The sequence below is a fragment of the Lepidochelys kempii genome, chromosome 4 (assembly GCF_965140265.1).
Source record: "Lepidochelys kempii isolate rLepKem1 chromosome 4, rLepKem1.hap2, whole genome shotgun sequence".
Classification (NCBI taxonomy): domain Eukaryota; kingdom Metazoa; phylum Chordata; order Testudines; family Cheloniidae; genus Lepidochelys; species Lepidochelys kempii.
Genome location: NC_133259.1, coordinates 139,784,074 through 139,808,821, shown reverse-complemented (window position 1 = coordinate 139,808,821; position 24,748 = coordinate 139,784,074). Strand labels below are relative to the sequence as shown.

The 24,748-nt window shown below is 54.3% G+C and overlaps 1 protein-coding gene across 1 annotated transcript; it reads right to left on the bottom strand.

The window, feature by feature from the left end:
• Positions 1 to 90: 90 nt before the first annotated feature.
• CDC25B (cell division cycle 25B) lies at positions 91 to 24,747 on the bottom strand. Its single transcript, XM_073343072.1, has 16 exons — positions 24,300 to 24,747; positions 20,990 to 21,117; positions 19,374 to 19,425; positions 15,177 to 15,218; positions 14,336 to 14,372; positions 13,565 to 13,675; positions 12,860 to 12,979; positions 12,086 to 12,223; positions 11,436 to 11,510; positions 10,727 to 10,903; positions 9,350 to 9,445; positions 8,616 to 8,678; positions 7,781 to 7,879; positions 5,039 to 5,172; positions 4,037 to 4,148; positions 91 to 3,189 (listed from the first exon to the last, which is right to left on the bottom strand). Exons 1-16 carry the CDS (start codon positions 24,485 to 24,487, stop codon positions 3,049 to 3,051), a joined length of 1,713 nt encoding a protein of 570 aa, XP_073199173.1. The 5' UTR covers positions 24,488 to 24,747; the 3' UTR covers positions 91 to 3,048.
• Position 24,748: the final 1 nt, after the last annotated feature.

Genomic DNA, 24,748 nt, shown 5'->3' with positions numbered 1-24,748 from the left:
GAAGAACAAACTCAAGGAACCTGACCTGACAAGCCTCTTCCCTTGGTAGTGGATACAGTTAAAGCTCAAAAACACTGATTGCACAAGGCGTACTTTTGACCCAGAAGTTTATTTTTCTCTTGGTTACACATCACTGCAGAGGAAACAAGGAGATGCCTTGGGAAATAAGTCATGACGGGGGTGTAAAACTTTTAACACAAATGTACAAAGAAAACAAAGCAATCACGCAGCTCACAATACCCAACCCTGGCAATCAGCTTCAGTCCAATGAGTTTCCTGTACAACACAGGCCGCGGTAGAGGCAGAGCACCCCTATGTTAAAAGGCAGGAAATTTACACTGGAGGGTAGTTTAGCCTGATTCTCTGCTGCCTTGCACCTCATGGTGTCATTTACACCAGTGTAAGTTCGGATCGGGTAGCATTTCCATTGTGCGGGCCAGACTGGTTTAAAGCTCGAGTTACCACCACTTAAGTCAATGGCATTGCTCCATACTTACGCTGGAAGATGCAAGCTCAGAATCCAGCCCACTGTGTGGGCTGCAAGTGGTACATCGTTTAAGCCTCCAGCTACATAGGGGGTTTTATTCTTGTTGCATCCACGAGTGACTGATTTGATCATTTGTAAAAACAGACATTGGAAAGTTTTGGGTCATAAATATACATGAAAGATAACCCTGGAAACCCTCCCCCCACACCACATAAAAATCGCTGAACGTATCCAGAAATAGTATTATTAAAATACAAAATCTGTTAAATAATTAAAAAAACCCAACACACACCTTGCGTCAGATGCAATCGAAGAGTTAATGTTCCCAATGATTCAGAACTCGGATTGGTGCCAGAGGCACCGCCTGATCTCGCCTCCCCTTTCACAGGACACCGTCCTCACTCTGACTCCAATGCAGTTACTCCTGATTTACGCCAGAGCAAGCAGAGCATCAGGCCCTTACACAGGCACAAAGCTACAGCCAGTCTTGCTCTTTAGCTGCAAATTAGGTTTAAGTGCTTTTCCCACATCGCTGCTAACTGAGCCCCGGTGTGGGCATCCCAGTGCTTCTAGTTTCTTGCTATTAAGTTAGATTCAATCCTTGCGGTCGCCTTCACTTAGGAAGCGCCAGAGGGGCCAACACAGCCCTAGCTGCCCAGGATGATCACAGAACACGTGATGGAAGAGTTTCTCCCAGGTGGTTTTAGTACATGGCTATTCGGATAGGCTGCAGGATTCTCGGTTTCACAGCCTGTTTGGTTTCATCGGGTCAATTCACACTAGTTATTACCCATTAGATACACCCGTGGGATAGCCCTGAAGTCAGGTTCCTACTGTTTCAGTGCAATTACACTCATTGAGCATCGCAATGGTGAATCAGGCCCCAGAATTCCACCGGTCACAGAGAAGAACACAAGCTAGCCTACAAAAGATACATTTGCACAACAAGCAGCTCCCCGGATGGCGTTTTTACCCCCCGCCCACTTGTGCAAAGACAGGTCAGTATTTGTGGAAGGCAGTCAGATACTACAGTCATGGGCAGCAGTGTCAAATCCTAAAACACGTAGATGGGGAAACTGAGGCAGCGAGAGGTTAAAGCCCTAATCGGTTTTACCCTGATGCAAATCTGGATTGACCCCACTGAAGTCAACGGAGCTAAACTGGGTTTACACACCTGTAATTAAGAGGAGACTCCGGCCCAGAGCCTAACTCAAGAAACCAAGCCCTGACTTCCCCAGGCTCAGCTCTAACCACCAGACTCTGCTGCCTCCCTGAACTGAGCATTGTGATGTAGAGGGAGAAAGCAAAGCCAATCCTCAGGCTGCAGAGCCTTCCCCACCTCCCCTAGGAGGGAGATAAAGTGGCCAGTTTAGGCTAACCAAGGTCCCCTGAAGCAAGCAATTTTGCAGCCTAGCAGGACCGCCGCAGTCCAGAGGTTGGATGCTTCGCTACCCTCTGATCTAGGCGCCTCACGGGATTGGCTTTCAGTCATGTCACAAGTCCTGCCCAGCAGCATTGCCTCAGGCAGAAGTTGGTATTTCCACCTTGTGCCACAAACAGGCACTCTAGGTGTGACCTGGAAGGTGTTAAGGGAACGGTCTCTGACCTCAAGAGCAGATTAAAAAAGGCACTGGGGTGCCGGTCTAGCAGAGCTTTTTTCAGCACTGAATTTGGCAAATCCTGGAGCTTTCCCCCAGACCCTGAGGCCCTTTTTTAACACCCCCACCCCGCCCTTGGAGCATTCCCACTCTTGGCCAAGATTAAAAGGACAAACAACGTCCCTGGCTAAGACAGCAATCCATACTGCACCCAAGGGCCATGCGGCTCCAGGAGGCCCTAAGACACTGAGCTGGGCCAAAATGAAGATCTCGGTCAAGCACGACCTTCCCCCGAGTCAGCTTCCGATTGCATTTGGTTTGTTTAACCTTTCCAGAGCCTGAAGCTTGTGGACACACCCATCCACACTCAGAACAGCTTGCAGGGGGCTGATGCAACACTCACACCTCTTGCGGCCATTGGTGGATGCTCGACAGCGCACTGGTTTTCACCTCCTCAAGGCAGGGCAGGTGCCGCTGCAGATACTGAAAGATGATCCCACCAACCAGGTCAGAGAACAGTCGGCACTTGAAACACGCAGACTTGGACAGCGTCAACCGATCCTCGCACGGTACCTGAAATATCCAGCCTAGCTTCTATGTCCAGTGCAACCACACGTTCATGGAGGATCTGGGTCAATGTCAGAGCTACAAATCCTACCCCCCGGTAGGAGTTTCACAGCATGGAGAGGGCAACTAGCCCAGGGGACTCGGAAGCCCTTGAGCGCCACACAGTTCTGTCGTTATGGGAGGTATGTGCGGTTACGGGAGGTATGTGTGTGTGTTACTCTGTCCCATGGCTTCCTGGCCAAGGAGTAGATGGATCTCCAACCGTGTCCAAAGAAACTGGCTCAGCAGAACGGTTCTCACCTTGGGAACCAGCCCGAGCCTTGCGGCAAGGTGTGTCAAGTCTCTCTTCAATGCATGTGGCAGTCGCCCTGTGGCCCCCCCCCACCCTGTCCCCCTTCAGAAGTTCTTGAGGCGGCTGTACAGCTCCCGCTTGCTCTTTTCTCCTGCCCACGTGCGGCTCTTCTGGCGGAACTTCCGCAGGTCCTCCTTGAAGTCCTCGTGGTGCATGGGACGGTAGTCCCGAGGTTCACAGTGCGCCTGGGGACAGACGCACAGGGCTCGTGTTAACAGAATGGCCAACCGCCCCCAGGGTGACCCCAAGCAGGGCCTGAGCCCCTTCCCACCCACAACTCTGCTCCAGTCAAGAGCCCCTTGGAACAGCTGTTGGTTTACCTGCTAAGAGCGGCCAGACATACAGCAGTGTCTAAAACCCGTGACAATGCCAGGAGGGCCCAAGGCACTGCAGCCAGACTGCTCTTGGCCCTGTCCTTGGTCCCCTTCACAGGCTAATCAACAAACCCTACCCAGAGACACTGGCCCCTTTGCTGGCTTCCTGCAGCCACCTGGAAATCCCCCTATTTGGTTTTTAAACTTGCCATGGACTCAGTCACCACCAGCCCCGCTCACAAGGCCTCTCCTTCAACCATGACCTCACACCCCATCATGCCCCAGTCCCCAGGGAGGGGAAAATGCAGCTCTCTTGTGTCTCAAGCTCCCCCAGTCTGTGTACAATGAGTCACTTCCCTTCTCTAAGTCTAAGACCCATCCCGCTCTCTGGGTCCCCTGATTCTGCCGTTACGTGGCACTCAGCTGCAGGTTCTGCAAAGGCTCAAAATCTGGAGGTTTTAAACAGAACCTGGAACCTCTTGCTTCCAGGATACCCGCTGTCCCCATTCCAGAGGGTGAATGCGCTGGGGCAGGGAAGGTATTTTGGTGCATGCCATTGCCACCTGGCATCTGCCAACCTCGGAGCGGGTAACACAAGCCTTAGTCACACACTCGGCTATGCTTCCCATTGCACCAGTGGGTGCCCCCAGCCAAAGGCAGGGCTTCTGGGATGGACAGACACACACTTCACTGACAGGAAGACTCCGCCATGACTTACTTGGTACTGCGGGAAGAATTCTTTGTATCCTCCTTTCAAGATGTACAGTTCTGGATAGTGTAGGTTGGGGTACTCATTGCGTGCCCGATCTTTTTCCCTGACAAACCGGCACCTTCAAGGCACAGAAGCATGAGGTTAAAGATCATCTGACCCTGTTTAATTTTGCGCACACAAGGGACTGCGCTGAATGCCATTGTGCCATGGAATGATTGGGCCAGATCCTTAGCTAGTTGCTCTGAAGTCAGAGCTGGGCCAATGTACGTTGGGCTAAGGATCTGGCCCACCATTTTCCATAGCACCTTTGGCCCAAATACATTCCACCCTAGAGGTGGCTGCATTTCATAGCCTGAATGAGACAGCAGCACTGCACGATCCCTCAATCAGCTACAGACCTCGGTGGCATCGCTCCGGGTTTCTGCTGGTTAGAGAAGGGTCAGGCCCAGTGTCTGGAAGGGAGGATTTAGCCTGATGTGGAAGCTGCAGGGAGAACCCTAGAGTTGGGATTCACCCAGGCCATGAGTGGTCAAGAGCACGGATTCTTTCGGTTCTCTCCCAACAAGACAGGCTGTTGCACTCAGACAGAAAGATCGCAGTGCTGGAGTGCTTACAGGACCATAAGCCAGACAGAGCGAGTCAATGGACAACAAAGTCCTCCAGAAGCTTAGATCCAGGAGGCAACTGTCTATCATTTAGTCTTGTAGGTTGATCTGTCAACACACAAGTTTCTTGGGGACCCAATGGCTCAGGGACGGATTAACCGCTTTGTACCCGTCCCAACATCTTGGGATCTATAATTTGGTGGGATGGCATCACTATGCCAGGGATCGTTCAAACAATTCCTGACTGGTACAGTCAAACTGGGTCCTTAACCACCTCCTGCAGCTACATCGTTTCAAGCTCTTTTAAGTACACTAGTGTCTAAACAGAGACCCCTCCTCTGTGGCCGGTAGACAAGGGTGTTGGGAGGACGTGTAGCTCCCACACAGCTTGTGGCCCACTTACATTCTGGGACCCCTCTCCGAAGAAAATTCACAGTGGAATATCACTATCACCCTCTTCTGCACGTCGAACGGGACGATGGGGTTCTTCAGCAGGAAGTCCTCTACGTCCTGCTCCAGCGGCAGGTTCACAGCCCCCTGGAGGAAACGGCATTTCCAAGTCAGAGGCAGCAGGAAAGACCCTCCCCTTTCTCACTGACCCAGAGAAGCAGCAGGAGGTGTAACACCCTACAGGACCACTGAGGTCTTCAGAAACGAGAGGGCTTAAGGGCCTGATTCCCTGCGCCACTGCTCATCACTCAGCATGTGCAATGGGTGAACTATGCTACACAACCAGCATTTCCCCTCCCCGACCCATTGCCAACAGCAGCGTTGTATGCTCCTGGGATCTCTGTCCAGTGCCCACAAACCCACTAAGCACCTGTACCCCCATTCAAGTGAAGGGAATTTGCAGGAGCAAATTAATTCTTTGCATCGGTCTTCATTGTTGAGGATGTGAGGGAGATTCCCAAACCTGAGCCATTTTTTGGGTGACAGATCTGAGGAACTGTTCCAAATTGAGGTGTCAGTAGAGGAGGTTTTGGAACAAATTGATAAACTAAACAGAGTCTCCAGGACCTGATGGTTCACCCAAGAGTTCTGAAGGACCTCAAATGTGAAATTGCAGGACTGCTAACTGTCATCTGTAACCCATCATTGAAATCAGTGTCTGTACCAAATGACTGGAGGGTAGCTAATGTGACACCAATTTTTAAAAAAGGGCTCCAGAGGTGACCCTGGCAACTACAAGCCAGTAAGCCTCACTTCAGTACTGGGCAAACTGGTTGAAACTATAGTAAAGAACAAAATTGTCAGACACAAAGATGAACATAATTTGTTAGGAGATAGTCAGCATGGTTTTTGTAAAGGGAAATCATGCCCCACCAATCTACTAGAATTCTTTGAGGGGGTCAACAAGCATGCGGACAAAGGAGATCCAGTGGATATAGTATATTTAGAGATTTTCAGAAAGCCTTTGACAAGATCCCTCACCAAAGGCTCTTAAGCAAAATAAGCAGTCATGGGATAAGAGGCAAGGTCCTCTCACAGATTGGTAACTGGTTAAAAGATAGGAAACAAAGGGTAGGAATAAATGGTCAGTTTTCAGAATGGAGGGAGGTAAATAGTGGTGTCCCCCAGGGATCTGTACTGGGCCCAGTCCTATTTAACATATTCATAAATGATCTGGAAAAGAGGGTAAACAGTGAGGTGGCAAAATTTGCAAATGATACAAAACTACTCAAGATAGTTACATAAGAACATAAGAATGGCTATACTGGGTCAGACCAAGGGTCCATCCAGCCCAGTATCCTGTCTACCAACAGTGGCCAATGCCAGGTGCCCCAGAGGGAATGAATCTAACAGGTAATGATCTAGTGATCTCTCTCCTGCCATCCCTCTCCACCCTCTGACAAACAGAGGCTCGGGACACTATTCCTTACCCATCCTGGCTAATAGCCATTAACGGACTTAACCTCCATGAATTTATCCAGTTCTCTTTTAAACCTGGTTATAGCCCTAGCCTTCACAACTTCAAGTCCCAGGCAGACTGTGAAGAGCTACAAAAGGATCTCACACAACTGGGTGACTGGGCAACAAAATGGCAGATGAAATTGAATATTGATAAATGCAAAGTAATGCACATTGGAAAACAATCCTAACTCTACATATACAATGATGGAGTCTAAATTAGCTGTTACCACTCAAGAAAGATCTTGGAGTCATTGTGGATAGTTCTCCGAAATCATCCACTCAGTGTGCAGCAGCTGTCCAACAAGCGAACAGAACGTTGGGAATCATCAAGAAAGGGATAGATAATAAGACAGAAAAGATCACAATTGCCTCTGTATAAATCCATGGTACGCCCACACCTTGAATACTGCGTGCTGATATGGTCGCCCCATCTCAAAAAAAAAAGATATATTGGAATTGGAAAAGGTTCAGAAAAGGACAACAAAAATGATTAGGGATATGGAACAGATTCCATATGAGGAGAGAGATTAATAAGACTGGGACTTTTCAGCTTGGAAAAGAGGCAACTAAGGGGGGATATGATAGAGGTCTATAAACTCATGAGCAGTATATAGAAAGTAAATAAGGAAATGTTATTTACTCCTTCTCATAATACAAAAACAAGGGGCCACCAAATGAAACAGGTAGCAGGTTTAAAACACACACAAGAAAGTATTTTTTCATGCAATGCACTGTCGACCTCTGGAACTCCTTGCCAGAGGGTGTTGTGAAAGCCAATACTATAATGGGGTTCAAAAGGGAGTTAGATAGATTCATGGAAGATAGGTCCATCAATGGCTATTAGCCAGAATGGGCAGGAATGATGTCCCTAGCCTCTGCTTGCCAGAAGCTGGGATTGGGTGACAGGGCATGGATCACTTGATAACCTGTCTGTTCATTCCCTTTGGGGCACCTGCCATTGGCCACTGTCAGAGGACAGGATACTGGGCTTGATGGACCTTTGGTCTGACCCAGTATGGCTGTTCCTATGAGCTCAGCATCTTAAAGAGAATCATCCCACTTGTTTGGGTGCCAGACTCTAGGCACCCAAACATTTTTACTGTTTTTGCTTTAAGGACTGACCCCAGGGTCACGGAGGAGAGCAGAACTCCCCAGCACTGGCTCCTGTGCTCACACCACTGGGCCATGCTGCCTGTCAAGGTTAAACAGAGACAAACAAGGCAGCGGTTCTGACCTTGATGTGACCTCCTTCATATTCGTAGGGATACCGGCAGTCCACGATCACACAGTTCTCAAGGAGGCTGTTGAACTGGCCGTTCAGTACGGCCACCATCTGCAGCGGAGAGAAGAAAAGCACACGGTTGCTTGACGCAGGACTGTGCTGTTCCACTGGTCTAAACAAGCCCCCGCTTCCCAGGGGCCTGGCCCTGCTGCCCCCGCGCAGGCTAAACAGCTGGAGTTCAGACTCTGGGCTGCAGAATCAGGCCTAAGCAGCTGATGGTCACAGTGAGGGCTGCGGGGGTCACGGCGAAGTCACGGACCAGATTTAGTACAAGTCACAGGTATATTGCAAATGAGGGGGCACCAGCCAGCCACAGCAGCACCCTCTGCCCCGGCACCTTTACCCTAATCCCAGCCTGTTGGAGGACGAGAGGCTGGGGGAGGGAGAGGCTGGAAAGTAAACCTCCCCCACTCACCCCAGGCTTGGCTCCCTGCTCTGGCCATTCCAAGCTACAACACGGGATCACAGCACCACTCAAGCTTGACCCTGCTACTCCTCCATTAAGGCCAAGACAGTGACGCATGTGAGATTGAGTGAGTGATGCTGCAGCCCCGTGCGCCAGGTTGTAATGCCCAGAGTGAAGAGCGGAGCCCATCCCTGCAGGACACAGTGGAACCATCTGCCCCACCACCCCAGGGGCTCCCCTCCACACAGGGCAGGGGACCCACTCCAAGCCTTCCTGCAGGAAGTCAGACAGAAGTCAGACGAAACAAGAAATCACAGTGTCTAACTTTTTACTGCACCGTGATAAACCTGCAGCCCTAGTCACGATCAGTTGCCTCCTTACCATTTCTGGGGAGATGTATTTCAAGTCCTGATGTTTCCCCTCCACAGTCTGTAGAAGATAGGCCTACAACAAAGGAGCAGTTAGCGACTGCAGTTAAGCTCTTTCCTTGTGGAATGTATCCGGAGCTGGGGTGATGGTTTTTAGGGCATTTCCCTGCATTACCAATACCTCAGATCAGAACTTTATAAAGGGGCACTATGAATTCACTTGGGGAGCAAAGGTTACATTTTTAGAAGAGTTTTAATAAGACTCAAGACCAAAAGAAATCATTCCTTTACCACCCCAAGGCAGACAGTTCTTTCAAACCAATCGTTCATCTGTGGGGTTGGAAATCCCAAAGTGGGACCAGTTCTGCCCTCTCTCCTGTTGTAATTGTACAGCTGGGGAGGAGCTGGCATGAGCAGCTACCATTTTGATCTCATCGCTTTTATAAAGTTGGCATAGGTAGAAGGAAGGGGGCAAGACAGAAGAATCCACCACCCTTGTGTTGTCTGTAACATGCCAGGCACGATTCACAAACAAACAGGCATTCCCTTCCCTTTGGACAAGGACATTCGACTGGTCTGTTTCACGTCAGCGTCTAGTCCGTTTCACGGCCCACACAAGGGCAGGCGGCTACTGGGTTTCCAACACAGCCCGGGGAAGGTTTCAATAGCTTTTGGGGGTGGGGGAGATTCATTTTGGTCGATTTAGTATGAAGGGGTTTTCCTTCTCCCCCACCCCAGCCCCAATACCTTTGAGAAGTCCCCGATGAGTTCTCGGTGGTCATTATCCAAGATGTTCTCAATCTCATCATGGCAAAAGGACCTGGAGCGCAACAGCCGTGCTTTCTAGGAGGAAACCGAGGCTGGATGTCAAATCCACACCAGAGAGCCTTCTCTATGAGAATGCAGCTAGCAGCTCTGGGCGGAGGAACCCGGGGTGGAGGTCTCCAGCTTGGGCTAGCCAGGAGGCCAGACAAGAGGACGAGAATGCTTCTGCAGACTGCAAAGCAGAAGCGACCATCATGATCATCTCGTCAGACCTCCTGCCTAGCCCAGGCCAGAGACCTGCCCCACCATAATCCCTAGAGCCGAGCTTTTAGGCAAACATCCCATCTTGATTCAAAAATTGTCAGTGATGGAAAAAAATCGACCACAACCCTGGTAATTGTTCAATCTGGCCCTAAAGACTATGATCACCAACATTTATGCTCCCAGCAGACACATGGATCACCAATCCTGGCCAGATTTTGCAGCTATATGGTTAATTCACTTGGTTTTACCACATGGGGGTGCCAGAATCTAAAGAGGCAAGAAGCCTGCAGCCTTTAACTCATGTTATCAGCCCTATCCAAGTCTATGGGTCTAGATCCCTCTCCTCCAGTGCCTTGAATGTGGTGTAGTTCCTTAGACTCTGCACCAGGAGTGAGAGACAGGGACAGCAGGGTTCTGATGCAGGAGCATCTCACAGCCGCTTCGCGGGAGTGCCAGGGAGGACACACGGCAGCCAAGTATCAGGCTCACAAGGGCTGCAACAGCGCTTGACAGAGACTCCTCTCGGCCGTAACTCTTAGGTCTCACCCGCCCCATTTTCCTAGTGGCTCCTTGCCCCTTGTGGGGGCTCAGCTCGCGTTGCGGTCTGTGGGCGACAGGCTGGTGCGCCTGCGAGCTATGCGGAGGTGGGAGATTCCAGCTGGGTTACAGCAGAGAATCGCTTGCTCCTCCCAGGACAGCAGGAGGAGGGAAGAATGAAGAAAAACGGATTTGGGAGGAGCAGGGCATGGGGAAAACACCTCCCATTTAAAGGGACAGCGCCCCTCGACTGCCAAAGTGCTGGGGCCCATGTTCCAGCGCTGGGAGAGAAGGACGTATGACATGGCGGAGCTAGCCAAGAGGCTTCCCCTACCATCCACTGATTTCCGATGGCCGGCTGGGCCATTCCAGATGCCTACAGTACAGCCCTAGCTAGTGATTTCCTGCTGAAGGCTTTGGCGGGGCAGAGGAGAAGGGAGATCTCGAAGCATACCCCAGTATGTCTAGTAGCCAGCCCTCCCTGGGCTGGGAGGTTCTGGAGCCAGGGAATGGAGAGGGAGATGTCCCTGGCCCCAAGTCCGTCTCTGTATCACCTACCGGCTCCTCCGCCTTCTCCTCGATCGGGGTGCCAGCCACGCTCTTCCGCCTCTTGGTTTTGACCGGAGTGTCTTTGTCCTGCGGCCTGTCCAGACGCTTCAGGATGGGCCGGATCACGCTGCTGGGCATGGAGGGGGACCGGAAGAGCTGGCGACATTTGCTGCGTCTCACCAATCTCTGCAGAGACAAAAGCGAGACGTGGTTAGAGCCTCATTCTGGCTTCTCGCTCCCCCATGGGCATGGAGGGCAGGGCAGCCGTTTGCTGCGGCCTGGGAGGGGCAGGTCTTGTCTGCCCCATTTCACATCCCGGGGGGGGCAGTTTGACCCAGACACGCCGAATTTGGCTTCACGCTTGGTTTAGGAGACACTAAGAGGCCATGGGCCCAATTCTGCTCCCAGCCACACCCGGGAGGAGGAGCAACTCCGATTTGGCGTCAGTGGGGCTCAGGGAGGAGAATGAGGTGCAGAACCCCGCCCCCCACCACTTGACCCTTTGCTCCTTGCACATCAATTGCCTTTCTAGAAAGGTCTCCCAGCAGGCCTGCCTCAGACTGACCCCAGCACGAAGGCCAGTCGTTGGCAGAGAGCACACGGGCACCCCTTCAGAACAAGGGGAGCACGGTCTCTGGGCTGGCTCGCCCGGCACCTTTCACCCCCTGCAAGCTCCCTGGAAGGAGAGGCCCCAACCCTGCACCAGGCTTCCACATACCAGATCAGCGCCTTCCTTTTTCACCAGTGGGGCAGTCAGCAGGTTCTCCATCCCCGGTGGCACGTCTGCATCGCTCTGAGGAAGAGGCAGCGGGATCAGGGCAATGCACACCAAGAATGAGGCAATGGATTCCCACCAGCCCCATCCCATCCTCCCCTCTTGGCAGGGAGACTGAGACAGGAGTTGGCAAATCACAAGCTACTGAGGGGCTGCAGGAGCCAGACAGACCCCGTGGTTCTCTCTGGCTCTCAGCAGGGGCCGGAGGGTTTCCCTAAGACCTGCGCTCTGCAGATTGCTAGCTATATTTGCCCCATGAACATTCATTTGTGATTGTGGAGTCAGAGACCACCCAGGTACAGGGGAGGGACTGGCAGGTCATCCAGACTGAGTGTGGTGGATCGTCAGACAGCCTGGGGAAGAGGGCAGCACATCCCCTGCTCGAGGGAGGCCAGGAAGGAGCGAGGGGCTGGGTGGCAACGCATGAGCCAGGGGGATGGGGTTGTGCTCCATTTCGGAGCAGGATGGGAGCACAGGCTCGAGGCTTAGCTCCCGAAGCCAGCGCTCCCCAAGCTACGATCCAGCAGCCTGCAGGAGCAGCTGGGGTGCAGGATGTTAGGGGGCCGCGAGGGATGACCACGCGCGTGCTGTACCTTCAGCTCCTCCTCATCCAGGATCATCATAAACCCATCCTCCTCCTCCTCGGTCACGAAGGAGGTCAGGGAGGAGCGGCGCAGGCTCACCGGGCTCTCGGCTTCCATCCCCATGTTCTCCTTCTCGGGCGTGCCACACTGGGGAGCACACAGCGAAGGGGGAGGGGTTAGAGTGTGCCTGGGGGCCGCAGACCGAGCAGGAGACGTCTGGCTGCGGGACCTGCCGTGATGCGGGGCTCTGAGGGAGGCCTCCTCTGACAAAGGAGGCGTGCAACTGGGGGACAAGCCACCAGGAAGTGCAAAGCCATGGCACGAGACGTGGACCCAAAGTCACGGCCACCTGTAGCAATTAGGGATCCCAAAGCACTGAGCTAGCTTGCTGCCTGCCGGGTGCTGCCAGACCAGTGCACAGTAACCAGAGCAAGGGACAGACCCTGGCCTGGTACCTCCTTCACCTCCTGTCCCAGACAGTCAGTCACTATTAGACACCGACTATACCCTGCCCCAGAAGCAGGTGCATTTCAGCCACAGGTAGCTTCTGTATTTACACATCTCCACCCCGGTCCATACGGCAGCCCAGGTGCTATGCAGACGATAGGGATTAACATTAAGAGGGACCCTGCATCAGCTTCACGGGCACAGGCTCCCGGGTCCTGGCATCACCACATTAACAGCAGGTGTTACGTGCAGCTGGTACCATGCTATGCTCCAGATCTCCCCACTATGGCCATGCACACCCCCCCACACCCTATCCCGCCCCAGACCCGCGCTCACCAGGAGGTCCGGGGCGGAGTTTGGTCTCTGTGCAAAAGGGTCCTTCTCGCTGCTCCCATCGAAGGGGTGAAGCCGGCTGTGATTCGTGGGCCTCAGCGGTATCTTAAATACAAACCCCGCCTGCGAAGGCCAAAGGCCTAAACGTTACCCGACCGGGGATGCACTTCACAGGCATTTTGCCCAGCCCTTCTGGGCCACCCCCGCTTGGACTGCTTGCCAGCAACACGCCATCTGAGCAGGACGCAGCCCTGGCTTAAGTGGACATGACTCCGTCACCAACACTGAAGGGCTTGTGCCACTCACACCGGCTCTCCCCGGGCCAAGGCACGATGGTTTGCCAAGGACAGAGGCAACACAAGCCCAGGGCTAAGTCCCACCTGCCTGAGACCAGCCCTTTTCTGGGCTCGCGAGATGGGAGGGTCAGGCTGATCAGAAAGGGGCAGCCGCTGGAGGGCTGAAGGGGCTGGAGCCAAGAGGCTTAGGATGAAACTGAGCAGAGAATTCAGGCTCAGTATCTAGGAACATCTCCAGAAGGCGAGACCCCTTCATAATCCAGCAGGAACTAGGTGGGGCACGGCCCCAAGAAATGGGCTGTAAGGGACAAGTCTACCCTGCTCCTTTCTTCAGTGGTGGGGCTGGGACAGCTCTTGAAATCTGCTCCCCCGTCACATCCCCAGTCCATCCCTTCTCTGCCTCCCGACTCACATTCTCCTTGTTCTCTTTCCGGCGCGAGGGCCATTCATGTGTCTCCGGGCTGCCGAACTCCTTGCCGTTGGAAATGTGTTTCAGGGCAGGACTGGTGCCCAGGAGCCTCTCCTGGATGAGAGGGGGGAGAGATCATCAAACCTGCTGCCACACAGGCTCCTGCCACCATTCAGGGCCCTTCCCTACAAGCGGAGACTGGCTGACAGGGGGTGGATCACTTGATAATTGCCCTGTTCTGTTCATTCCCTCTAGGGCACCTGGCACTGGCCACTGTCAAAAGCCAGAATACTGGGCTTGATGGACCATTGGTCTGCCTCAGTCTGGCCATTCTTGTGGTCTCTCCAGGGTCCACGGTTCTGACACAGGTTTGCCATCCGTGGGTCACCTATTTCCCCACTTCAGTGCAGCACCTGGGGGCTCTTTCTACCCCCACTCAGGCACGTGACAGGGGACTGACCCATTATATGTGCTGGATGCTGCTCCCTTCAGAGCCCATTACAGACACTTCTAGCCCAGACACAGGAAAACGGGGGGGGGTCGGGGAAGTAGCAATGCACTCACCCCCTAATGGATGAGCTGCACCCCCAAAACGCTGAATCCCTCCCCTCTGTCATGGGCCAGCAGCCGTGGGCTCCTCCCTGGCCAACACAGCATCCAGCCAGCCCCAGCCACCCTGGCCACAGCAGGTCAGTAGCTGTCACCCTTGGGTTTCCCCGAAGCCGGCACTTCCGGCCGTGTGATCAGATCCGCAGAGGGGAGACGGGAACTCACCGGCAGGGAGTGGATCCTCCGGACGGGGAATCTGTTGCTAAAAAGACAAAGCAGGAAAAAGTGTTGGTCAGCGACCCCTGCCAGAGGCTGTGCCATCCTGAACCCACCCTCCCCTTCCCACTCAGGCCCCAAAAGCCACCAAGAGACCCTGCAAGAACTGACCGGTACAGGCAACCCCACAGCTAACTAGCTCTCACAAGTGACCCTCCCACAAGTGAGGGCAGGGGAAGCAAATCTCTGTGCAGGTTGTTATACAGGAGGGGCAGTGCTAGGGGTAATCTACACAGGTGGGTTTGATTCTCCTAAGCACGAATTAAGGCTGCTTTACACCCTTCCGGCAGCGTAAAGGCCTCTCAGAACAGAATGGGGTTGCAGTCACACTCAGTATTTCCGTGAGGGGAGCAGCAGAAAGTGGCCTTAGCATGAATGAGAACCGGGCTCCGTGCTGACAGGCACCGCCTTTGTGAGCGCAGCTCCGCTCCCCGACCCGCTCAGCTGTCTGGACACGGCATTAAGGCCTCTCCCTGTAGCGACTGATGCTCTGAACATGGCAAGATGGGAGAAAAGCTCTTGAGAGGGCAAACAGCCACTGCAAAGGACAGCAATGGATGTGGGCTCTATGTCGGCGGCTGGACGCTGCCAGAGGTTTGTTCAGGACCCGATCAATCCTACCACAAGTGGGAAATAAAATCCAAACGGCCTGATCTGCACAGAGGAGCTTGGCCCTTCCCTTCCCTTCCCTGGGTTCAGCATGCATGTAGGGGTGCAGCACAGGGAGGAGAGACTGTGAAGGATAAAATTCAGCCTTTACAAAGAGGGAAAGAAAGGTCAGTGCACTTACCCTTTGACAACTCTTCCTGATTCCAGAATTGCTTTCTCAAAGCTGCAGGAGGAGAGGGAGGAGAGCCGCATGTTAGTTCACATTCACATGAGCAAAGGGCCTGCATCTCAGCCAACTTACAGTGGCACTGACTGCCCAGGGAGAGGTTAAGGAGGCGTTTTAACTCCCGGGCCCAATTCGGCCACCCTTCCACACACTCAACAGCTCACTTCACAAGCAGGAGCCTAGGGAGCAGCGCTATACTCCACGCACCCAGAGACTAAGCCATCTGGCCCAACACGGCTTCCCAGCTGGTAAAAGGAGAGGAGACAGTGGGTCTCCGGTCACTCCGGACAGCTCCAAAAAGCAACAAAGTAACTGAGAAGCGATCAGGTCCATGGGTCAGATCTCCACCACCCTGCTTCCCTTCATCCCCTCAAACGCCTCCTGCCCCACAAGCAAGCCAAGGAAGCTGCATAACAGAAGGATGGTGATGTGTTTAGAGTATGGCACAGGCCGGACGCCTGGGTTCCAGTCCCACGCTGCTCAAGGTCATAACAGCCAAGGTTGTTGAGAGTGGCTACTGATTGCAGGTGTCTCTGAATCTGGGCCTGCGGGATGCTGTGCACCCAGTGACTTCAGACGGAGTTCGGGGGGAAATCAGGCACCCCAAAGACTGTTTGCATATTTATGTGGGGGGATGGGGGAGGAAATCAGACCCAGGCTGTCCCAAGTTGTGCATCCTAAAAACAAAAGCCCGCAAAATTTGAGGCCACGTCCTGCATTGTGCCTGTCAGCCTACAAGATCTCAAAGCCCCAACATACAGACTAGGGCCCTGGTCGCATGTGGGGCTAAGCCGTGTTTGAATACAGCTGAGGTCAGCCAGGTTTAAACCCTTGTGCAGGCAGGGTCTTAAAGGAACGCTGGCTCCCTGCGTGCACGAGCCATGTCGTGCCACTTGAGTGAAGGAGCGCGGATTAATTAAACGCCCTCTGAACAACAGGGTGGTCTTGAAAAACAACAATCCAAGAAGCCGCAGTTGCTGCTGCTGACCTAGTTCTGATTCCCATGAAGTTAAATCAAAGCTTGGCTGGGCGGGGCGCGGGCGGGGGGCTCCCTAAAGCCAGCCGGGGACAAAGCTCTCCCAGAAAGGAAGCCAATAAAAGCGCCTTTTGTGAGCCGGGCTGCAGAGCCAGGCTCCAGATAGCGGGGGCATTTCTATAGCAACTGGCCCGAAGCGGCTGCTTTCCACCTGTATGTAAATGGGCCCCGTGGTGGGAGGGGAGGTTGCCAGGGCTCAGCAGCTGGTCGGGAGGGGTGAAGTGTGGCAGCACAATGGGAGGGGGCTGCCCCTCAGCACGTGGGTGAGGGGGGCCCCCCAATGCCAGGCAGATGGAAGAATGTGCCCAGCCCCAATTCACTCCGGACAGGAGGAGTGGGGGGGCTGCAACCTTTGGACTCTCTCCCTTGTGGAATTCAATCCTCCAGCCTGCCTAGCAACCTTCCCCCCCCACCCCCATCACCTGGTGACCCAGGGGGCTCCCGCTGGAAGGGAGCTCGTGTTAGCCCACTTAGGGAGTGCAGGCATGTGGGCAGAGGAGCCAGGAACCATCTGTTCACCTCCACCCCAAAGTTACACATTCTCCAGCACATCTGTCGGGGGGAGTGGGGGGAGGGAAACTCCTCCCAAACCGTCAGAGCAGGTGCGAGGAGGGCGAGTGAGGGATCGCGGGAGGAGAGCAGCCGCTCGCCCAGATGCAACCGCCTTTTTTTAAAATGTCAGATGTCAATCAAAATCGACAATAGAGCTTCCAAGAGCCCAGGAGGGTCCCCAATCGCCCGGCTCAGCCTGACTCACCCATGGCCTGCAGCGTGTGCAGCTGTTGACCCCAGTGCAAACCAGTTTCAGACTGAAGCATTTGGCACTTGTTTCAAGCAGGATTAAACACCCTCCCCCCCCCAGCTCTAACACCTGAGAGTTTACAGGAGTGGGTGGCTGAGGCTCTGTGGCCTGCGTTGTGCAGGAGGTCAGACTAGACGATCATAATGGTCCCTTCTGACCTTAAAGTCTAGGACTCTCCCTGCACGCAGCATCTAGCGCTCGCTGCCAGATCTCCAGTGGCCCCGTTCAGAACGGCCCCCACCCACAACAGGAATCCTGAGCCATTCAAGGGGAAGGACTTTTGAGAGCAAATGCAAAACTACCAAGAATCTTCGGTGGCACCCCACGCCCAAGACAATTGTTAACAGGAACTCAGGCAGCCCCACGCAGCAGCAAACTGCAGTGCAAGAAAGAGCAGACCACAGAGACCACCACAGCTCCTTGATCTGGCTGGGGTGATGGGTTTAAGATCCCCTCCCGCTTTTACTGCCTTCACACCTGAACCCAGCTGGGAAGGAATTTTGGAGATGCTGTCCAGGACTCTGGAGGTCAATGGATTTGCACCTGGGAGAGCAGTTACTCCACATTTACACCCACGTAACCAGAATCCGGCCCAGCAACGGTGACATAAAGCACCTTCGTGAGCACTGCCTTCGATTTCCTGTTTGCAATCGATTCTGCCGAGTTCTGTTTGAAGCAGAGGCCGATTCAGTCCGTTGGGGGAGTTGCACAAGGAATGAACCTGGCCCGTGGTCTATCTACAGCTAGCTGGTTTCTGAACTCCAAGAAAGATTTCAGACCCCAATAGCCACAGCCCAGAGGGCCTAATTGCTCAATACCTTCATCCCAGTATTCAGCTGATGCAACTCCAGTGAAGTAACAGATGGCCATCCGGCACAGAGATCTTTAAGCTCAACTTGAAAACAAAAGCCTATGTCCAGAATGGAATAACTAACACTGATTTCCAGGCTCAAATCTCAAAGGGACTAGAAAGAACCCTCTGCCCATATACATCTATTGAAAGCCTGAGCTCCAGATTCAACAGTGCCCGGGAGCCCCTGGGGCCTGCTCTACACTGCAGACCAATAGCAGTCTATCTACATCACTCAGGGATATGAAAATCCACCCCCCTGAGCAATGTAGTTACACCAACCTAACCCCGCCGTGTAGACAGCGCTATGTGGATCGGAGAGTTTCTCACCAGAACAGCTACTGCCTCTCGGGGAGGGGGATTAACTACGCTCTCCCGTCGGCATAGAGTGTCTTCACTAAAATGCTGCAGCAGCCCAGCTGCGCCGATGCAGCATTTTGAACCGCAGGTGCCAGATGGCTCTGGAGAGATGCCAGCTGTCCCTTAACGGCCTCGTCTGTGCACAGATTCCTTGTGTTGATCGCTGGTGGCCAGGGTGAGTTGGCAGCAAGGCCTGGGGATGCAGCATCAGAAGTGAAGCCAACACCAGTTCTGTCTGTGGGTATGTCTACGCTAGGAACACGACAACTGTGGTCACATAGACACTTTCTTCAGCACCAGGAGGGTTCTTCCATCGCTGGTGTTAATCCACCTCTCCGAGAGGCTGTAGACTTATTCTGCTGACCTAGCAGTGTCTACACCAGGGCTTAGGTCGGCTTAGTTACACATCACAGGGCATGAAATTTCAGGAGCTAGTCACTGCTACTGCACTGGACTCAGATAAACAATCCACCCCTTCCTCCTCCCTGGCTTCTTCCCCCGCTCTCCAAAAAATGGATTAAGCTCACTTGTGGACAATCCTTGGAAAAGTAGATCCAATTACAATTTCACTTTATACTGGATTACAGGAGTCAATTCCCCCACTACTGAAATGCAGCCACCTCTGGGCTGGAGCACAGAAGCTGTTTAACAGTGCACAGCAACACTTCACACAACTGTTTGGGACAGGAATTGATGCGGGAGGGGGGGGAGATACTGGGAGGCAGAACGGAATTACTTCAAAACAGGGTTTGCAAAAAGTGCCCTGACTTGAAAGGCCATGAGCAAATTCACCTCTGATTTGACAACAGGCATCTCCAGCAGCGCAGCACCCCCAAGCGATGCGCTGATTCAGTGCTGCCTTCCAGAGAAAAGCACCAGTCTCGAGTCACCGACACCATCTAAGTTTGCTTGGGTGTCTCTCATCCAAGAATTAACCTGGCCTGTCCCTGCTTAGCAAGGCTTCCTAGGATCACCGCACAAGGTAGATGTACCCAAACTCCCACATTAACCCTTAAAACTCCAGCTATACTGTAGCTCCCTGTTTTCCAGGGTTAAGTGGAATCCAACAGGCCAAGTGACAAGGAAAAGGAGACATTAACTTACACGTCTTCAAAGGGTTCTGGGTCCAGCTGTCCAGGGGAATCCAGCCCAACTCCTGTGCAAATGAAACACCCATGGATAAGTCCCTAGGAAAACGGAGGTGGGGGCCTAGCAGCAGCAAGGGTGCAAAACCTCAGCTTCCTTCACATACATTTCATCTCTTGGGGAGAGGTGAATGGCGGCAGGGTGAAAGGCAGATACTGCCAGGTCTGCCGACTTCTCCACCAAGCTGCCCACAAGCCAAGCAGAGATGGATTTAAAGTTCATTGTGATTAGGGGAACCAAGCACACTAGCCCTTGCCGTTCTTTCCAAGGTTAAATTAAGCCTCCCCCGGTTCATCTCCATTTTATAGACAGGGGAAGCGACTTGCCCACAGCAAGTCAGTGGCAAGCTGAGAACAGAATTCAGGAGTCTTATCTCCCAGTCCCCATGGGCAGCCACAAGACCCACTGCCTCCCGGAAACAGGAGTTGAACTCAGGAGTCCTGATGCCCTGTGCTCTGCAGCAGTCACTGCCCTCCACATAGGGAATAAGAAACTTGTTCCATACAGTTGCTTCTCGCTCTCCCCAGGGCACAGAACGAAGGCTTCCCAGATTCCAAGCCCTGCCCGCCCCAAACTCCGCCCTGGGCCAACGGTGCTGGACTGCAGCTCCCCCCCAGAGCCCACAGTGCAGGAGGTGCCAGAAGCTGCTGCCTTTTCCCAGAGGGATTGATTTAATCACACACACCCCTCCACCACATAAAAGGTTTCCCTTATCTGGAGATGGCCAATAACTTAAAGGCAAGTCAGCCTCACTTCTCCCCCACACACACACAGTGCTCCCATTCCAGACAGATGGCTTAAATGTAGGTGGGACTTTAGAGGAGATTTCAAACAGGGGGCAGGTCACTCAACCCAGATCATTTTTAGTGATAATAGTGTAAACAAAACCCAGCGGGGGGGAAGGGGGGGGAATTAACTGTCCGTCCCTAGTCCATACATCGTAATTCAATCAGGCAAGGGCTGGATTCCTAGGCATCCTTTCCCCTGCACTCAGAGCATCCCTCGCTGGCTGGGGACCTGGGACCCTAGCAACGCTCTGGGCCTTAGGAAGCATTAGGGGAAGCTCCCGAAGGGAAGTGAAGGCTCTCCCCACAGGGAGGAGAGAGGGCCAAATGGAAGAGTGTCTCTTTAGCAGACGTTCTCCCCACGACGGGGACAGCAAAGGTAGAGCCCAGACACAGCCGGGATCTGTTTAAAGGGGAGGGAATTTAGTTCACGTGGAAATGAGCTGCGGACAGCACGGACCGGAGGCAGGCAGTGTGTAAGCACGCTTCCCAGTGTCCCCGACCCACAGCCTCCTGCGGGGCCAGTCCTGGGCCTCCCCCCTGGGCCCACGCCGCTCGCTCCTCACACCCGGTCTGCAGCACGGTACCCCCTCCACGCTATTCCAGGCCTCGGCATGCTTGGCCTGAGAGGCCCAGGACAGCAAACTGCATGGTAGGGAAGTGGTACAAAGACATGGGAGACCCCCCCCTTACACTCTCCAAAAGTCAACTGCACTTGGAGACCTGGCCCTGCCCCAGCGTCCAGGGACAAAAGCCAAGGGAGTGGCCCCACACCACAGCAGTGCTGACCTGAATCCAAAGACTCGGACCACCCGGAGTCCTGCGACGACTCAGACGAGACGGAGTCCTGCGACACCGAAGACCATTCGCTCTTGAAGCCGATCCCCAGCTTCTTCCTCTTTGGGGTGTCATATGGACTGGAGGGGGGGGGCAGAGAACACAATTACTAAGAAGCCAAAGCAAAAGGCACGATGACCCACCTAGGCTGAGGCAGGGGGGGACACAGCGGTTTGGCAAGGCGCCGAGGTTCAGGACTCCTGGGTTTCTCTTATGCTACCCCGGCCACAGAGTCCCTGGATCTTGGGCGAGTCTCTCAGGCCTACGGTTTCATAGGTGTCCACTGATTTTGGGTGCCCAACTTGAGACACCCAGTGCTTGGTTTTCAGGAGGTGCTGAGTCCTCAGGTGGGCAACACAACAAAAAAACAAAAAGAGGCCCCGCCTGCCGACCCCAAGGCAACTGAAAATCTTGGACACCAGCCCCACCTCATTGGTAAAATGGGCATAAAGCTGTCGCCAGCCATCCCGGGCTCGGTCACTCACACCTGCAGAGCCCGGAGATCCCCAGAGAGGCGGTGGAGGAGGGGGGGAGCTTGAAAGGATCGTTAGCTATGAGCCAGAGATAATGGTGTTTAGCGCCCTTCCTCCAGGGACCTCCAAGTGTTTTATAATCCTGCAGCAGGCCCCTTATCTCCACTTAGATATGCGAAGCCAGGGGGCAGAGAGGAAGTGATTTGCTCAAAGTCAGAGATGGACTCTGCGGCAGAGCGTCCATCTCCAGAGGATTAAAACAGGACAGACCCTCAGCTGCGTAAACTGGATATCAAAGACGTCCATGGAGCTGGACACTGGTTTATACCCCCTGAAGGGTCTGGTCCAACATTTCCACAGCACCTTCCACTTGGAAATGCCTTACTGGGACCTGCCTTGTTAGAACTGCTTGAGCAGGGCACTGTACACCTATGTATAAAGCCCTTTACACGTGTTAACGAAGCCTCACAATAGCCATTAAGGAAGGTGGATTTTCAGAAACAGCTGAGTGAATATGGTTGTTCAGTCTAAGACCACTGCTGGGGCCAGGCTAGCACCAGGAGTGCATTAGACCCACTGCATAGTTCTGGAAGAACAGGAGTTCTTTGAGTGCAGAGGGCTGAAATGAGGAGGAGTAGGAACCTCAGGGGCTTGTGAAAAAGTCTCCCAGTCCCTCACCACCACTGGCTTCTCTGTCCGAGGGGCTGGCACAAACGCAGGCTTCCTCCTGCGAAACCTGCAGGAGGCAGCTGGCCCAGTGTCTCCGCTCACCCTGCCGCTCTGGAGGAGGCTCTCTGTACTAGGCCATGTGCTTAGACACAGCGGCTCAGGCTGCAAGAAAAAAACCCCCTTTCTCTTCCCTGAAAAGTACAGCCCTGCCAGCCTCCAAGGGAAGACAGCATCCCGGGGCACATACCGCTGATCAACCTGCCCCTATGAGAAACAACAAATCCCCCAAACTCCCAGCCATACAGAACAGAATCATCTCACCACCCACATTCAACCATCACAGGCTCAGTCCTGGGGGTCAGATCTATGGGGGGGATGCCACGAGAGTTAGGGTCAAATCCTGACCCAACAAAGCCAAGTGGGGATTGCCTGTAGCATCACTGGAATCAGGATCTGGTCCACGGCGCAGTTATCCAGAAACCCATAAGCAATACTGCCAGCGGTTTCAACAGGGCCAGGATTTCACCCCTTCCTTTCCCAAACTCTCCTCCCCAACCCCCCCGGAGGTGAAAAAAATTATTCTGCTGTGTGGAGCAGGATCCTGGACACCCGCCCTCCTGCTCAATGGAGGAGAAGGGCCAAAGGTTGCTCCCAGGTATGTGGCTGTACGTCCCTACCAACTGCACACGTGGAAACCAGCGCAGAGAACTCAGTTCACTCATCGTTCGGTCTGCCAGCGAAACCAAGGGGAACTTTGCACCCGTGCCTCCGGGGAGAGCAGGATTGGGCCCCTTAGCACCGCACTATGTGGTCGAGACTGCAGCTGATGGTAGAAGAAAGCTCGGAAGCAAGCAGGCAAAATGAAGCTAGGACAGGCACGGCTCGCAGAGAGCCAGCGGCTTCCTGCGCAGAGTCATTCTGAGCTTTGGTAGCGGGCTGCTCCCACCCAGATCCCACTCCAGCAGTTATTCTACAGCAAGGGGCATAAGCAGCTCTGTTCCCCCTGCATTTGGGCCTTGAACAAAGGCATGGAAATCACATGCACTACACTGCATGCAACTTCCCCCGCCCTGGCCTCAAAGCCAGCTTGGAAAAAATCTGTTCCCCGAGGCCCAGCTCTCAGAAGGTATTGCCTCAACACGGGTGCAAGGGAGATTGCACATTGCCACTGAGTTCAGGAAAAGCAGGGCCTAGGGTGCCTCACAGCAGGGCTGCCATGGTTGGTTGTTTAGGCCCGGCTCTTAAAACAGGTCTCCGCAGCTGGAGAATTGGGACACTGAGCAAGAGAAAATAAGACTGGCTGGTTTTCTACCTGATTTGCTCTGGGAATTATCTCCGACCTGGGGAACGCAGCGGGTCAGGCTAGGTGATCACGATGGTCCCTCCTTATGAATCGGGACACCACTAATGGGGCTCGATTGTGCGTGCACCCTGGTCTAGGGCTGTACGTTCACTGCCAGAGCGGGCACTGCCATCCCCGGCTCTGCCCTCAGACACACCAGGGGCAGCTTCGCTGGCTCTGGAGCGGGGTCAGGATCAGGCTTGCCTAGTTAACTTCCAGCCACGCTCTTCCCGGATGAGCCGCATGGCGATTTGCCCTTCCCCCAGGGCAGGTAGGGCTGACAGCCCAGCTCTGGAACCCTCTCTTTGGGAGCGGGGAAGGGGAACACATGCACCAGCTAAGCCCTGGGGCCTGCCCAGCTGGGGATCAGGGCCAGGGGCTGCTCTTGGGGTGAGGGGAATATTTTGCAGTTTGGGGTTTTGATCATGCACCCTCTGCATGGGTTATATGAAGTACGGGAGGCAACCCCAGCCCCTCACCCCCCACCCCAATACATTATACCCCCCTCCCCCGCCACAGATTCAGCAGCCGGGTCACCTTCCTCCTCACACCAACATAGTCTGCATGGGATTCACATACAATACACGGAATATACATGCAATCCACCCCCACACCGCATACAATGCACCCACATCATACTCACAGAGTGCATGCAATCCTCTCCTTCCCCTCCACTTCATACAATGCATCCACACCATCCACGCACACAGGGCATGCAATATAGACACACAACGCACCCACCCCGCCAGCCACCCTTGCACGCCGCCGCGGCGCTCACCTTCCCAGCCCGGCCAGGTTGTTCAGATTGAGGGTCAGGTTGGTGACTGGAGACAGGACCCCCGGCGACAAGAGGCCGCTGGCCCCCCGGGGGAAGCCGCCGGAGAGCCCGGGGAGCCGGGACGGTCTCGCCGCCGCGCTCCTGCCCCGGGCAGGGCTGCAGCCGCCCGGGACGCCCTGGCCGTCCATGCGGAGCGGCGCGGGGCGGTCGCTGCGGGGCCGGGCTCGGGCTGTTACGGGGACCCCGGGGGCGGCTCTGCGCTGCGGCTCGGGGCATGCGGGGCCGGGCGCTGCGGGGCGAGCATCCAGCGAGGCGGCGGGGAAGCGCCCCCCGGGGGGCAGCGAGCGCCGGGCAGGACTCGGGGCGCTGAGCCGGGCTCCCCGCTTCGCTCTCTCCGGCTCTCTCCGGGCTACAGCGCGCCCCAGCCCCGGGCCTGTCCTTATATTCGA